Raw genomic sequence first — 13,861 nt, forward strand, 5'->3', positions numbered from 1 at the left:
CCTGTGGGAGTGGTAGAGTCAGAATCATTGGTGACCTTTAAGCGGCAATTGGATAGGTACATGGATGGGTGCTTAAGCTAGGACAAATGTTCGGCACAACATCGTGGGCCAAAGGGCCTGTTCTGTGCTGTATCGTTCTGTGTTCTACGTTCTATGTTCTATGTTTTGCCTACACACTGTTCCTATCCTTCTGTTCGCCCTCCCATTCATGTGTCTATCAACTTACACCTTCAAGATTGCTAAAGCGTCTGCTTCCACTACCTCCACTTGGTTAGAGTCAAAAAACTGCAAATGCTGGAATCCAAAATAGATAGGCAGGAGGCTGGAAGAACACAGCAAGCCAGGCAGCATCAGGAGGCAGGGAAGTCAACGTCAGAATGGTTACACCCGAAACGTCGATCTCTCCACCTCCTGATGCTGCCTGGCTTGCTGTGTTCTTCCAGCCTTCTGCCTGTCCACCACCTCCACTAACAGTGTGTTCCAGGCACCCACCACTCTCTGTGTGAAAATTTTTTCCCACACTTCTCCCCTAAGCTCTCCCCTTCTCACCTTGAACTTGTGCCCTCTTGTGGTTGACCTTTCCACCCTGGGAAAAAAGCCTCTGACTATCCACTAATACAATGATAACATTACTAGAGTAATAATCCAGAGGCCAAGGTAATGTTCTTAGTGCATTGGTCCAAAACCATAAGACATAGGAGCAGAAATTAGGCCATTCAGCCCATCGATTCTGCTCCACCATTCGATCATGGCTGATAGGATTTTCAATCCCATTTTCCCGCTTTCTCTCCGTAACCTTTGATACTCTTGGCAATCAAGAACCTATCCATCTCTGTTTTAAATATACTCAATGACCTGGCCTCCATAGCTTTCTGTGGCAATGAATTCCACAATGAACCCAATGCTATGAATGGAATTTTAATTCAATTGATAAATCTGGACTGTAAAGCTAATCTCAATAATACTGAGTATCATCAAAGAAAGAACCCATTTCATTCACAAATCTCAGAATCTAATCAGAGAAAAATATCAGACTTTCCTCTCTAAATATGGCTATAGAGCCTTATGTGACCTCTTACCTGCTGAAATCACCTGACAAGCCACTCAGTTCAAGAGCAGTTGGAAATAGGCAACAAATGTTTGCCTTGCAAGTGAGACTCACATCCCATGAAAGAATAAAATATATCTTTCTACGAACTTTCAATTTCTCAACTTAGGCAATAAATAATAATTCAACTGATGAAACAATTCTATCCGTTAAAAACTCCATGTATCACTTTTCCAGCACTCACTTCAAGAACTTTTTGCATCCATTTGGAACAATTAATTATTCAAATCTCTTTAGCACGGAAACCCAAAACTATTAATTACATCAATCATATCAATTGCGAAATGTTTCAGTTCAGTAAAATAATTTATGGCCGTAATACATTCTGGATGTTATTCTTATGTCTGTTAAGGTAAATGTATAACTTTCTGCCACCACTTTTATTCCAAATGTTAATCTATTTAAAATAAACAGGGAACTGTCTTCAGTTAACAAAATGCAGGCAAGATTTTATGTACATATGGAGGATTGCAGAGGGATTTAAATTCACTGAAAGATCATTATTTTCTATCAAAGTATGGGATTGGTTGAATACTGATCACATCCTTAGTTGTAAAAAAAAGTTATGATCATTCTTAGAATGCAACGATAAACACAACCAGTAATATTGATTAGGGGTGACACGGTGGCTCAGTGGTTATCACTGCTGCCTTACAGCACCAGGGACCGGGTTTGATTCCAGCCTCGAGCAATTGTGTGGCGTTTGCACATTCTTCCTGTGTCTGCGTGGGTTTCTTTTGGGTGCTCCGGTTTCCTTCCACAGTCCAAAGATATGCAGGTTAGGTGAATTAGCCATGCTAAATTGCCAATAATGTTAGGTGCATTAGTCAGGGGTATATATGGGGAATGGGTCTGGGTGAGTTACTCTTCAGAGGGTCACTATGGACTTGTTGGGCTGAAAGGCCTGTTTCCATACTGTAGGTAATTTAATCTATTGCCTTCTTTTGTTTGCGCATTTAGAGAGTACATTCACAGTGATGGTAACAGGAGAGCGGCACAGAGATGGGCAATGATTCTTATTTTGCTGCTGAGACATGAAGGTTTTGGCATCACTTATGTTCTATTGTTAAAGGACATTTGCAACCTTGTGTGAATATGTTCAATGAGAAAATACTAGTGACCAACTGCAAATGTTAGATGTATCACCTACCAAGCCAGGTTTTATTTTGGGATTTGACTTGACCAGTATCCCTATCAGCTGGGAATTTATATTGGCTCCTGATGAACCAATTATTAATTTCAGAGCCTCGTGTTTAAACGCTTCCAATACCTTGGTCTTCTCTATAGCTGTAAGCCTCAGCAACCCTTCATTCACTTGAGAACTCTATATTTCTCTGACCATTTGATTGCTAGCAACTTTCTGTGTTCAACCATTGGTGCCCATACTTCCAGCATGATATTTTCTCCCTAAAGGTCTTTTCCATCTCTTGCTCTTCTTTTATGATACTTCTTAAAACCTGTCTCTTTTGCCAAGCTTTTGATAGCCTTCGTTGGCTCCATATAAAGAATTGTACCAAACAGGAACAGGCCCTACTGCCCACCAAGACTGCACCAACACATGCTGTCATTCTAAACAAAAAACTTTTTGCCTCCAAGCGGTTCACATCCCTCCATGCTCTGCCAATTCACATACCTGCCAGGATGCCTCTTCAAAGTTGCTACTGTATCTGCCTCCACTTCCTGCTCCAGGAACTTACCACCCTCTGTGTAAAAAAACTTGCCTCTTATATCTCCTTTAAACTTACCCCCTTTTACCTTAAACCATTGTCCCCTGGAAAAATGACTCTGACTATCCATTCTATTCATTGCCTCACATCATTTTGTAAACTTCTATTAGATTGTCCCTCTTCCTTTGATGTTCAAATAAAAATAAATCAAGTTCGTCCAATCTCTCCTCATTGCTATTACACTTCAAACCAGACAACACCCTGGTAAACCATTTTTGTTCCCTCTCCAAAGCCCTCCACATGTTTCTAGTAATATCTTGACTGGAACTGCACATAATATTTCATATCTGGCCTTACTAAAGATCTATACTGCTGCACATGGCTTGCCAATTTTTATACTCTATGCCCAGAATAATGAAGGCAAGCATGCTATATGTCTTCTTGACCACTTTCTCCATTTGTTTTGTACTTTCAGGGAACTGTGCACTTGTACACCTAGATGCCTCTGTATGTTGATGCTACAAAGGGTTCTGTCATTTAATGTATACTTCCCTCCTGTATTGGATCTTCCAAAATGCATCACCTGACTTTTGTCCAAATTAAACTCCATATGCCATTTCTCAGCCAAGTCTCCAACCTGTCCATATCCTGCTGTATCCTTTGGCAATCCTCCTCACTATCCAAATAATCTTTGTGTCATCCACAAACTTACTTATCAGGCTAGCTGCATTCTCCTCCAAGTTATTTATATTACAAACAACAAGGTCCCAGCACTGATCCCTGTGGAACAGTGGTCACAGATTTTCAATTAGAAAAATACCCTTCCACACTGATCCTGACTTCTGTGACTAAGCCTGTTCTGTACCAATCTTACAACTCACTGTGGATCCCATGGGATTTCTTCAGCCTGGTGTGCAGAACTTTGTCAAAGGCTTTACTAAAGTCCACAAAGACAACATCTAGCACTCTGGTCTCAACAATCATCTTTGGCACTTCCTCAAAAAACTCAATCAAGTTTGTGAGAACACGACCGGCCCTGCATGTTGCCTAACGCTAATAATCCTGCATATTTCCAAATGTGAGTAAATCCTATCCCTAAGAATCTTCTCCAGTAATTTCCCTCTCACTGATGAAGGCGTACTGGTCTAAAATTTCTCAGATTATCCGAGTTGCCCTTCTTAAACATAGGAACAACACTGGCTATTCTCCAGTCCTCTGGACCTCTCCTGTGACTAACATGATACAAAGATTTTGTGTGAGTCCCCAGTAACTTCTTCACCAGCCTCCCTCAGCATTCTGGATAGATCCCACCACGTCCTAGGGACTTGTTTATCCTAATGCTTTTTAAAACATGCAACACCACCTCCTTTCTTATGTCGACATGCCCTTGATTATAAATGCAAGACTCACAATCCACCATGTCCTTCTCCTTTGTAAATGCCAATGCAAAATATTCTTTCTGGAACTTACTGTCTTCCTCTGGCTCCACATAAATTCCCTCCTTTGTCCTTGAGTGGACTACTCTTTCCTTAGCTACGTTCATGGTCCTTCTATACATATAAAATGCCTTGGGATTTTCCTTAATCCTGTTTGCCAAAGACATTTCATGACCCTTTTTAGCCCTCCCAATTCCTTGTTTGAGTTCTTTCCTGTTATCTTTGTATTGTTTGAGGGCTCTGTCTGTCTTCAGTTTTCTAAACTGTATGCCACCTTTTGCTTTTTGACTAAGCTCTCAATTTCTGTTGTCATTTAGGGTTTCTTAATCTTGCCTCCCTTATCCTTCATTTGCACAGGAACATGCTGGTCCTGAAGTCTAATCAACTGGCCTTTAAACAATTCCAACATGCCAAGTGTGGATTTAGCTTCAAATAGTTGCCAATCAACATTCCCCAATTCCTGCCTAATATTGTGCTAGTTAGCCATCCCCTAGTTTAGTACTTCCCCCAATTTAGTACTTTCACCCGAAGACTACTCTAATCCTTATCCATCAATAACTTAAAACTTACGGAATTATGGTCACTGTTCCCGAAATGATCCCCCTCTGGAAATTCAATCACCTGGCCGGGCTCATTCCCCAATACCAGGTCCAGTATAGTCCCTTCCTTAGTCGAGAGTGTCGTGCTGGAAAAGCACAGCAGGTCAGGCAGCATCCGAGGAGCAGGAGAATTGACGTTTCGGGCATAAACCCTCTCGACTCTGAACTCCAGCATCTGCAGTCCTCACTTTCTCTTAGTCCCTTCCTTAGTTGGACTATTTTCATATTTTTCAAAACACTGTCTTGGACAAAGCTAACAAATTTCCCCAGATCTAACAGAGCTAACAAATCCAAAACTCCTGTCATTAATGACTCCCAGTCAATTTAAGGGAAATTAAAAATCATCCACCACAACAATCTTGTTGTTTTCACAATTTTCCATCATCTGTCCACACATCTGTCCCTCTATCACCCACTAGCTGTTGGGAGGCCTTCCATCAAATTAATTGCGCCCTTCCTGTTCCTGAGCTCTACCCATAATACCTCACTGGATGAGCCCTGCAAGGCATCCTCTTTGTGCCACTGTGATATTCCCCCTAATCAGTGAGGCAACTTCCCAACTCTTTTACATTCTTCTCTATGCCAATTTTGTGTATGATTCCACTCCCATGAAGCTCACTCCTGCAAGATTTTTTGTTATTTTAAAGGTCGTTATTATAAGAACAATAAAAATGCTCCTTGGTTAAACTTTGTGTTTCTTTTCCCTACATAGCTGGAGTCAAAGCTCAGCCTAATCACTTCAGTGGAGTGAGAAATGACAATGGACAGCTTTACAGATGTCTGGGCAAAGCTCAAGGAACTGCATGACCAAGAAGTACAAGGTACAGAAAGCATTAAAAATGTTAACTGTTTAATCCTTTACATTGTGAGTAAATTCACTTTAAACAGCCACTGTTGAATATGAAACGTTAATGTGGAATTGTCTTTTATCTTCACTTGACATATTTGGCAAGAATGCATCTTTGCAAAATTTATTCTAACACTGAACAGTCATATCCTTTTAGGAAAGCTATTTGAGAATGTTACATGATTAGATTGCTTCTAAAGTTTTTTTTTCCCCTCGTTAACCTTTTACCTTTACTGTTTAGGACTGTACACAAAGTTAACCGAAATAAACATGGAGCGATGTCTGTGAGTACAGCACATCCTGTTTTTAATTGCACTTTTCTCTCTTCTTTCATATAATCCGAATGCTATTCATGCTTATCCAATATTTGTGCCGTCTTGTTCGCAACTCATTGAGCAGTCGAACAAAATCCATCACAATTTACCATTTCTAATCTCAAACGTTCAAGCACGTTGCTCCTTAATCTTTTCAGCTGCATGAAAAATTGATATCTCAAATTTCTGCACAGAACTATGATCTGTCACCCTGATAATATTCCAGTGAATTTAGTGCACTTTTCTCTTCACTCCTATATCCTTTCTTAATTGTCTATATACAATTAATAATTTGAAGCTTACTGCTTTGTGACTCTATTCGTGCCTCTAGATGCAAAGGCAAAAATTCTGTTTGTCTCTTATATATTCTGACTTAGATGCGTGACTACAGTTAATGACTTGTACATTGGCTCCTGGTTATACTTTTCTTTCTTTATCTTGATCCCAAAATGCTTCATGACATTTTTTTGCAGTGAGTTATGCAGAACTAAATAAACTTTCAACAGAAGGAAGAGTTTTGACCCACCATACCTGTGTTAACACTATGTTAAAATAATCCAAAATTAATCCTGCCTGGCTTTCTGCATCTGACTTTTTTTGGCAAAGTGCATACCAGTCCCTATGGCATCACTCCCATTGATTTGCTCCCCGTCCTATTGCACAGTCTTCCCACAAGAACGTGTCAGTCAATGCACATCTGCCAAAGACTGTCATCCTTTGCCCCATACCACCTTAAAAAGCCCATTATGCACCCAGACAAGCTCTAGCATTCAAAGATGCCCTGCCTGTTGGTGGACAGAGCTTAAACAGAAAGGCAAAATGGCAAGGTACAATAACCGGGTACAATTCCAGGGAGCACTATGTTAAGGAGAAAGTGAGAACTGCAGATGCTGGAGATCAGCGTCGATAAGTATGGTGCTGGAAAAGCACAGCTGGTCAGGCAGTATCTAAGCAGCAGAAGAGTCGATGTTTCAGGCATAAGTTCTTCATCAGGAATGAAGTCAGAAGGTGTTCCTGATGAAGAGCTTATGCTAGAAACGTCGACTCTGCTACACCTCAGATGCAGCCTGACCGGCCTTGCTTTTTCAGCACCACACTTTTCGACTTCGAGCACTATGTTAAGGGAAGGAGCAAGAGGTTTTGAGGAAATTGTTTTTCAGCCAGATGGTAGGAATCCAGAAGTTATTACTGAAAAGGGTGGTAGAGGCTGGAGCACTCAAGATATTTAAGAAGTATTTAGGATGAACATTTGAAATGCCCTAGCATACAAAGGTACAGGCCAACTGCTAGAATGACCGCCTACCTACCTTCCCTGCTCAGCCCTGGCATGTGAGGTGGCAGTGGGCAGGTACAATCATTCACTGCTCCCCCTTTTCCACAGTGTTCCTGACAGTGGAGAGCCCCCTCCCACAAGACATCGTCTCCCAGCCATACTTTACTGTATGCCCCCAGCAAATCCTGCTGCCCCTCCCCTCCAACTTCACAATGTTACAGGACCCATTGCCCAGAGCCTACAGTCTCAAGGACCATATTGCTGAGGCTCAGTCCCATTGCAATGGATGTACCTTCCTCCTACTCCCCTCTTAGTTTCTGTGAATGGATCCAATTAACCTACTGCTACCCACTTCCTTGACTGACATGGTCAGACAACCCTGACTGAAATGTGCACTGATCCCTGGCTGTTGGTATATATCTCCCCGACTGAATTATCTCTGGACTTGCTGTTACAGAGCCAACAGAGTCACCAGGACCTGCGCCCTGGTCTGTATACACATGGACCCCTGACTGCACACACCTCGACTGAATACCTGACTGTTCCAAGCTCCTTGACTATTATAGGAATCTGCGCTGAAAATGTGTTGCTGGAAAAGCGCAGCAGGTCAGGCAGCATCCAGGGAACAGGAGAATCGACGTTTCGGGCATTAGCCAAGGGCTTATGCCCGAAACGTCGATTCTCCTGTTCCCTGGATGCTGCCTGACCTGCTGCGCTTTTCCAGCAACACATTTTCAGCTCTGATCTCCAGCATCTGCAGTCCTCACTTTCTCCTATTATAGGAATCTGCCCTTGATGTTCCATGCAAGTTTATGGATATCAGTTATGACTATTTCCCATCAACTTTGACCCAGGGCTGCTTGCTTGCTGCACACGCTGTGTGTGTGTTAGCTGCCGAAACTGCTGGTACATGGAGTAGGTGTGACAGAAACGGAGACAGGAGCTCCAGGAAATGAATACAGTTCTGTGAATGTGAATTCTTGTGGTTGCATAAGATGCATCTTTGTTGGATTGACTATTGAATGGGAAAAAAAAGGATTGCAGATGCTGGAAACATCTGCAATATATCCCTGGTGGTGGGGTCTGTTTGGATAGGTGGGAAGGAAGATAGGCAGGTAGGACAGGTCATGAGGGCGGTGCTGAGCTGGAAGGTTGGAACTGGGGTGAGGTGAGGAAGGGGAAATTAGGAAACTGATGAAATCCACATTGATGTCCCGGGGTTGAAGTGTTCTGAGGCGGAAGATGAGGCATTCTTCCTCCAGGCGTTAGGTGGTGAGGGGCCTTGGATGGAGGTGAGGGAGGAGGTGTGGGCGCAGGTTTTGCAATTCCTGCGGTGGCAGGGAAGGTGCCAGGATGGGAGGGTGGGTTGTTGGGGGGCGTGAACCTTACCAGGTAGTCACGGAGGAAACGGTCTTTGCAGAAAGCAGAAATGGGTGGGGAGGGAAATATATCCCTGGTGGTGGGGTCTGTTTGGAGGTGGCAGAAATATCATTGGATGATGTGGTTTTTGCGAAGGTTGGTAGGATGGAAGGTGAGCACAGGGGGGGTTCTGTCCTTGTTACGGTTGGAGGGGTGGGGTCTGAGTGCGGAGGTGCGGGATGTGGATGAGATGTGTTGGAATGTATCTTTAACCATGTGGGAAGGGAAATTGCGGTCTCCAAAGAAAGAGGCCATCTGGTGTGTTCTGTGGTGGAACTGGTCCTCCTGGGAGCAGATACAGCGGAGGCGGAGGAATTGGGAATACGGGATGGCATTTTTGCAGGAGGTAGGGTGGGAAGAGGTGTAATCCAGGTAGTTGTGGGAGTCGGTGGGTTTGTAAAAAATGTCAGTGTCAAGTCAGTCGTCATTAACGGAGATGGAGAGGCCCAGGAAGGGGAGTGAGGTGTCAGAGATGGTCCAAGTAAATTTAAGATCAGGGTGGAATGTGTTGGTGAAGTTGATGAATTGCTCAACCTCCTCGTGGGAGCATGAGTTGGCGCCAATGCAGTCATCAATGTAGCGGAGGAAGAGGTGGGGAGTAGTGCCAGTGTAACTACGGAAGATGGACTGTTTTACGTAGCCAACAAAGAGACAGGCATAGCTGGACCCCATACAGGTGCCCATGGTACCCCTTTGGTCTGGAGGAAGTGGGAGGATTCGAAGGAGACTTCCCCCACCCTCCTCTCTGACCTATCACCTCCATCCCCACCCCCATTCACCTATTGTACTCTTTGCTACCTTTCCTCACCCTCCTCTCTGACCTATCACCTCCATCCCCACCCCCATTCACCTATTGTACTCTATGCTCCTTTCTCCCCACCCCCACCCCCCTCTCATTTGTCTCTCCACTCTGCAGGCACCCTGCCTCTGTTCCTGATGAAGGGCTTTTGCCCGAAACGTCAATTTTCCTGCTCTTCAGATGCTGCTGTAATGAATGGGAAATATACCTTCTTATTTGAAATATCACTTGCTGTTAGTTCATGCATAACTTATGTTAAAGTAAAAGCTGCAAGAAGTGGAATCTTGTTGGTGATTTCTTATTTAGAGGTAAATTTAGTTATTTTGGTTTGCAATTTACCAATGAGGATTGTAACACTGGATTGAAAGTATAATTTAAACACAGGGTCAATGTAGGAAAGATGTTTGTACTTCAGAAGAAGACTGGAATAGTAGGATAGTTACCAGTAAATCCAACAGGGAATTCAGGAAAAATCTTTTGAATCTCAGTTCTTTTGAAAATACTTGTTTTCCCTTAAAGCCAAAAAAAGTTTGCATCTTAGCACTTAGGCTGAATCCATTTTTGTGAAGCTACTATCATATCCAGCTGCACAGGTGGATTTCCCACACATAGGTGTGAGTAAGTTGTACGAGTCTTCTATATGAGTGGGATCAATTCCAAACTCTTGATTTTCCATTCAGTTTTCTGTTTATATAAGAAGTATTGTTAGAATTACGATAATAAAAGATAAAAAGATCAAAGATATTGAATACTCAAGGCATTATTTTTTAAAAGAGGTGAAAGCGGACAGTAACTGTATGCTGTACAAGTAAGAGTCACCTGTTTAAAAGTCAAGTTTAGCACACAGTTTTGGTTCTCAGTGCTGATTAGCATAATTTAAACTTGGTGAAGAAATTTAGTCAGATGCCTGAAGTTTAAGCATTCAAAAGAAATTATTATTTGTTCATTATTTGCTCAGCACTGGCCACAGGTGCTGCTAGATTGCTAAACTGGGGCAGTCTGTTTGGTGTGAGAGCACTCATACTGCTGTTGCATTTCTTACCATTCAATCACACAATGAGAGTGTCACTGGCTAGGCCAGCATTTATTGCCCATCCCTAATTGCCCAGAGGGCAGTTAAGAGTCAACCACATTGCTGTCGGTCTGGAGACATATCTAGGCCAGACCAGGTAAGGCCAGCAATTTCTTTCTCGAATTAGTGAATCCGGAAGGGTTTTTCCACATTGACAATGATTTAAAGTCATCGTTAGACCCTTAATTCCAGATTCTTTGTTCAATTTAAATTCTACCATTTTCCATGGTGTGATTTGAACCCAGATCCCCAGAACATTAGCTGAGTTTCTGGATTAATAGTCTAACCATAATACCATCACCATTGCCTCCCCAATATCAATTTTGAGACAGCGACAATTCCAAGTCAAGGTGACTTTTGAATTAGAGGGGAATGTGCAAGTAACAATGTACCTGTACATTTGCTGCTCACGTTCTTCTGGATTAGACCTTGTTTTTATGAAGTACATGGGCTTCATGTGCCAATTTCCACTGAAAGTATGGAAACTGCCAATGTACGTGCAATGGTAGCTTTCTGTCTAACTGAGGGACTAAGGACATGAAGGTTTTCAGACATAGCACTGTGGCAGACCCTCATGGAAACAATCCAGAGGAGAAAGGATGCCTTGTTTCCTGGGGGGGAGCATGTGGTGGGGCTGAAGCAGCCTCCATTTAATTGTCTTGCTCTTCCTTGCCCCTCACTTGATGCTGCTCCGCCTGTCCTCATTTCCTACTCCCATTCCTCCTGGAAACCAAGAGGAATCCTTAGCAAGATATCAGAGTCTGAGATCTCCCTTACTCTTGTAATATATCTGATAAGGTAGGGTAGCACACCATTTATTTTCTTTAGATGAAGTCCTCAGGTGAAGTCTAGAGTCATAAGGAGAGACTGGATAGGCTGGGACCTATTTCACTGAAGCGTAGGAGATTGAAGAATGACCTTATATAGGTTTATATAACCTGGGTGGGTTACTCTTCGGAGGGTTGGTGTGGACTTGTTGGGCTGATGGGCCTGTTTCCACACTGTAGGGAATTATATTTTATTATATTTTTTTAAATCATGAGGGTTGTAGATAAGATGAATAGCAGGTATCTTTTCCTTAGGGTGGAGGATTTCAGGACTAAGGGGATACATTTTTAAGGTGAGGGGAGAACGATTTAAAAAAAGACACGAGAGGAAACATTTTTTACACAGAATAGTTTGTATGTGGAGTGAACTTCTGGAGGAAGTGGTAGATGCGGGTACAATTATAATGTTTAAAAGACATTTGAAGAAGTACATAAATAGGAAAGGTTTGAAGAAATATGGGCCAAGCACAGGCAGGTGGGACTAGTTTAGTTTGGGATTATGTTTGGCTTGGACTGGTTGGACTGAAGGGTCTGTTTCCGTGCTGTATGACTCTATGACTATGACTATGTTACATAGTGATGCACAGAGATTGGAAGAGCTGTTCAGCAAGAACCACCAACTGAGGGAACAGCACAAGATAATGAATGAAAATATCAAGAACTTGGAAAACAGGTAGGAAAAACTTTAAAAAAGGAAAAATATTTTAAGTCTCTTTCTAATTTGCTTCCTGAACTGTGAGGCACTTCTTTAAACTTTAAAGTGTCTAAGTTGCATTGAAATCTTTGAAAAAATATCCCAAAATACACACAATCTGGGAAGAGAGAAACATAATTAATGTTTCGAACCCAGTGACTCTTTATTGGAAGCTCCAAACTGCAGAGTTCCAAAGAAGTCATATTGGACTTGAAACATTAGATTGTTTCTCTCTCCACAAGATGCTGCCTGACCTGTTGATGCTCAATCTGTTTCTCCCGCTTTATGGCCCTCCTGAAACTATCTCCCTTTAACAAGCCTTTGTCTGCTGATCCAGATATCTTCAAGTATGACTTGGTAATAAGCTTTGTTTCACAATGAATTGTCTCAGGGAATTTTACAAGTTTAGGATGCTCCATAAACACAGGTTTTAGTTGTTATTGGTGCAATTTTTATTTGACAGGCTTTGACAGACAATGCCCCATATTGTTCAGACATCTCCCAATACTCTCTAGCCCCGGACAAGAGGGACCAGAACACAACTCTGCCCCTGGATCACACTGTGGAGCAATGCTTAGATGAGAGGACAGATGAAAACCTTTTGAGCCTTTCTTTGAAAGAAGCAGTTGGTTGCTATGCTACATTTTGTGTACAGCTTTGAAGCAGAATATTTAGAGCCGGATTTGTTCCAAGTGCCAAATGGAATGTGACTTAGCTTTAATGAGCAAGTACAAACAAACATTTTGAGTTGTTAGAGAAAGTAAATAGCCCTTCCCTTTGAATTGGGTGTAGTCATATCAGGTGGAGCCCTTTTATTCTGAGTAGTTGATTGTAGCACAGGAGTTTCTGGTTTAAACACAATTAGAATTCACATGATATGAGAAAATAAAGTTTGTGTGTGGTTTCAAGCCAATGCTCACAAGCCTTCAGTACAACATTAACCCTCCATTAAAAACTCTTTGTATTCTCAGTTCTAAGTATGAAGCATACAGCATCACTTACTATATCAGATGCGAAGGATTTATAGTGCATGTACTGTTTAGATGAAGTACAGGCTGAACTCAGTTTACGATTAGAGAACATGTTACATAACTCATAAACATTCGCCCACAAACAAAGGCTCTAATGGATTACTGACACGTGTGGCTGAAACCTAGGATGAAACCTAATGGTCTGTGAATTAGTATGATTTAGACAAGCTTTCATTAATAAATGTAAAGAAAAATGGTAGGCACAATATAAGCCCAGATTCATGTTAATTTAGATCAGTTATTCTTTGTTGATAAGATCTCTGTGGGACTGGTTAACTCATTTGGCAAGAATGGCCAGAGTGTGGTGCAGAGTAAAGTCAACACTTGGATTGAATCCTTGCACCAACTGAAGGAGTTCTTGGAGCCTGCCTCCTTGCCTTGAACCATAGAGTGATCATGGCAGAAGCTTCACGCAATGAGCATGCTGCCAGAGAGAGAATATCTCATTATCTTCTTCCAGTTCTTCCAAAATGGACTTTAGAACATAGAACATAGAACAGTACAGCACAGAACAGGCCCTTCAGCCCACGATGTTGTGCTGACCACTGATCCTCATGTATGCATCCTCATATGCATGTCCAGGAGTCTATTAAATGTCCCCAATGACCCTGCCTCCACAACTGCTGCTGGCAATGCATTCCATGCTCTCACAACTCTCTGTGTAAAGAACCCGCCTCTGACAACCCCTCTGTACTTTCCTCCAACCAGCTTAAAACTATGGCCCCTCGTGTTAGTCATTTCTGCCCTGGGAAATAGTCCTGGCTATCGACTCTAT

The 13,861-nt window shown here is 42.3% G+C and overlaps 1 protein-coding gene across 6 annotated transcripts in view; it reads left to right on the plus strand.

Moving 5' to 3' along the window:
* rbbp8l (retinoblastoma binding protein 8-like) overlaps positions 1 to 13,861 on the plus strand; it is a 102,407-nt gene that overhangs the window by 12,463 nt on the left and 76,083 nt on the right. For 5 of the 6 annotated variants that reach the window (XM_043710629.1, XM_043710625.1, XM_043710630.1 and 2 more), the window contains exons 2-4: positions 5,523 to 5,631; positions 5,899 to 5,941; positions 11,939 to 12,034. In XM_043710629.1, coding sequence (XP_043566564.1) covers positions 5,565 to 5,631; positions 5,899 to 5,941; positions 11,939 to 12,034 — 206 coding nt within the window. In that variant the 5' untranslated portion in view covers positions 5,523 to 5,564. Of the gene's footprint in view, positions 1 to 5,258; positions 5,354 to 5,522; positions 5,632 to 5,898; positions 5,942 to 11,938; positions 12,035 to 13,861 lie in introns of those variants that run through there. The other variant, XM_043710627.1, reaches the window with a different exon arrangement.

This window comes from Chiloscyllium plagiosum, chromosome 20 (genome assembly GCF_004010195.1).
Source record: "Chiloscyllium plagiosum isolate BGI_BamShark_2017 chromosome 20, ASM401019v2, whole genome shotgun sequence".
Taxonomy (NCBI): domain Eukaryota; kingdom Metazoa; phylum Chordata; class Chondrichthyes; order Orectolobiformes; family Hemiscylliidae; genus Chiloscyllium; species Chiloscyllium plagiosum.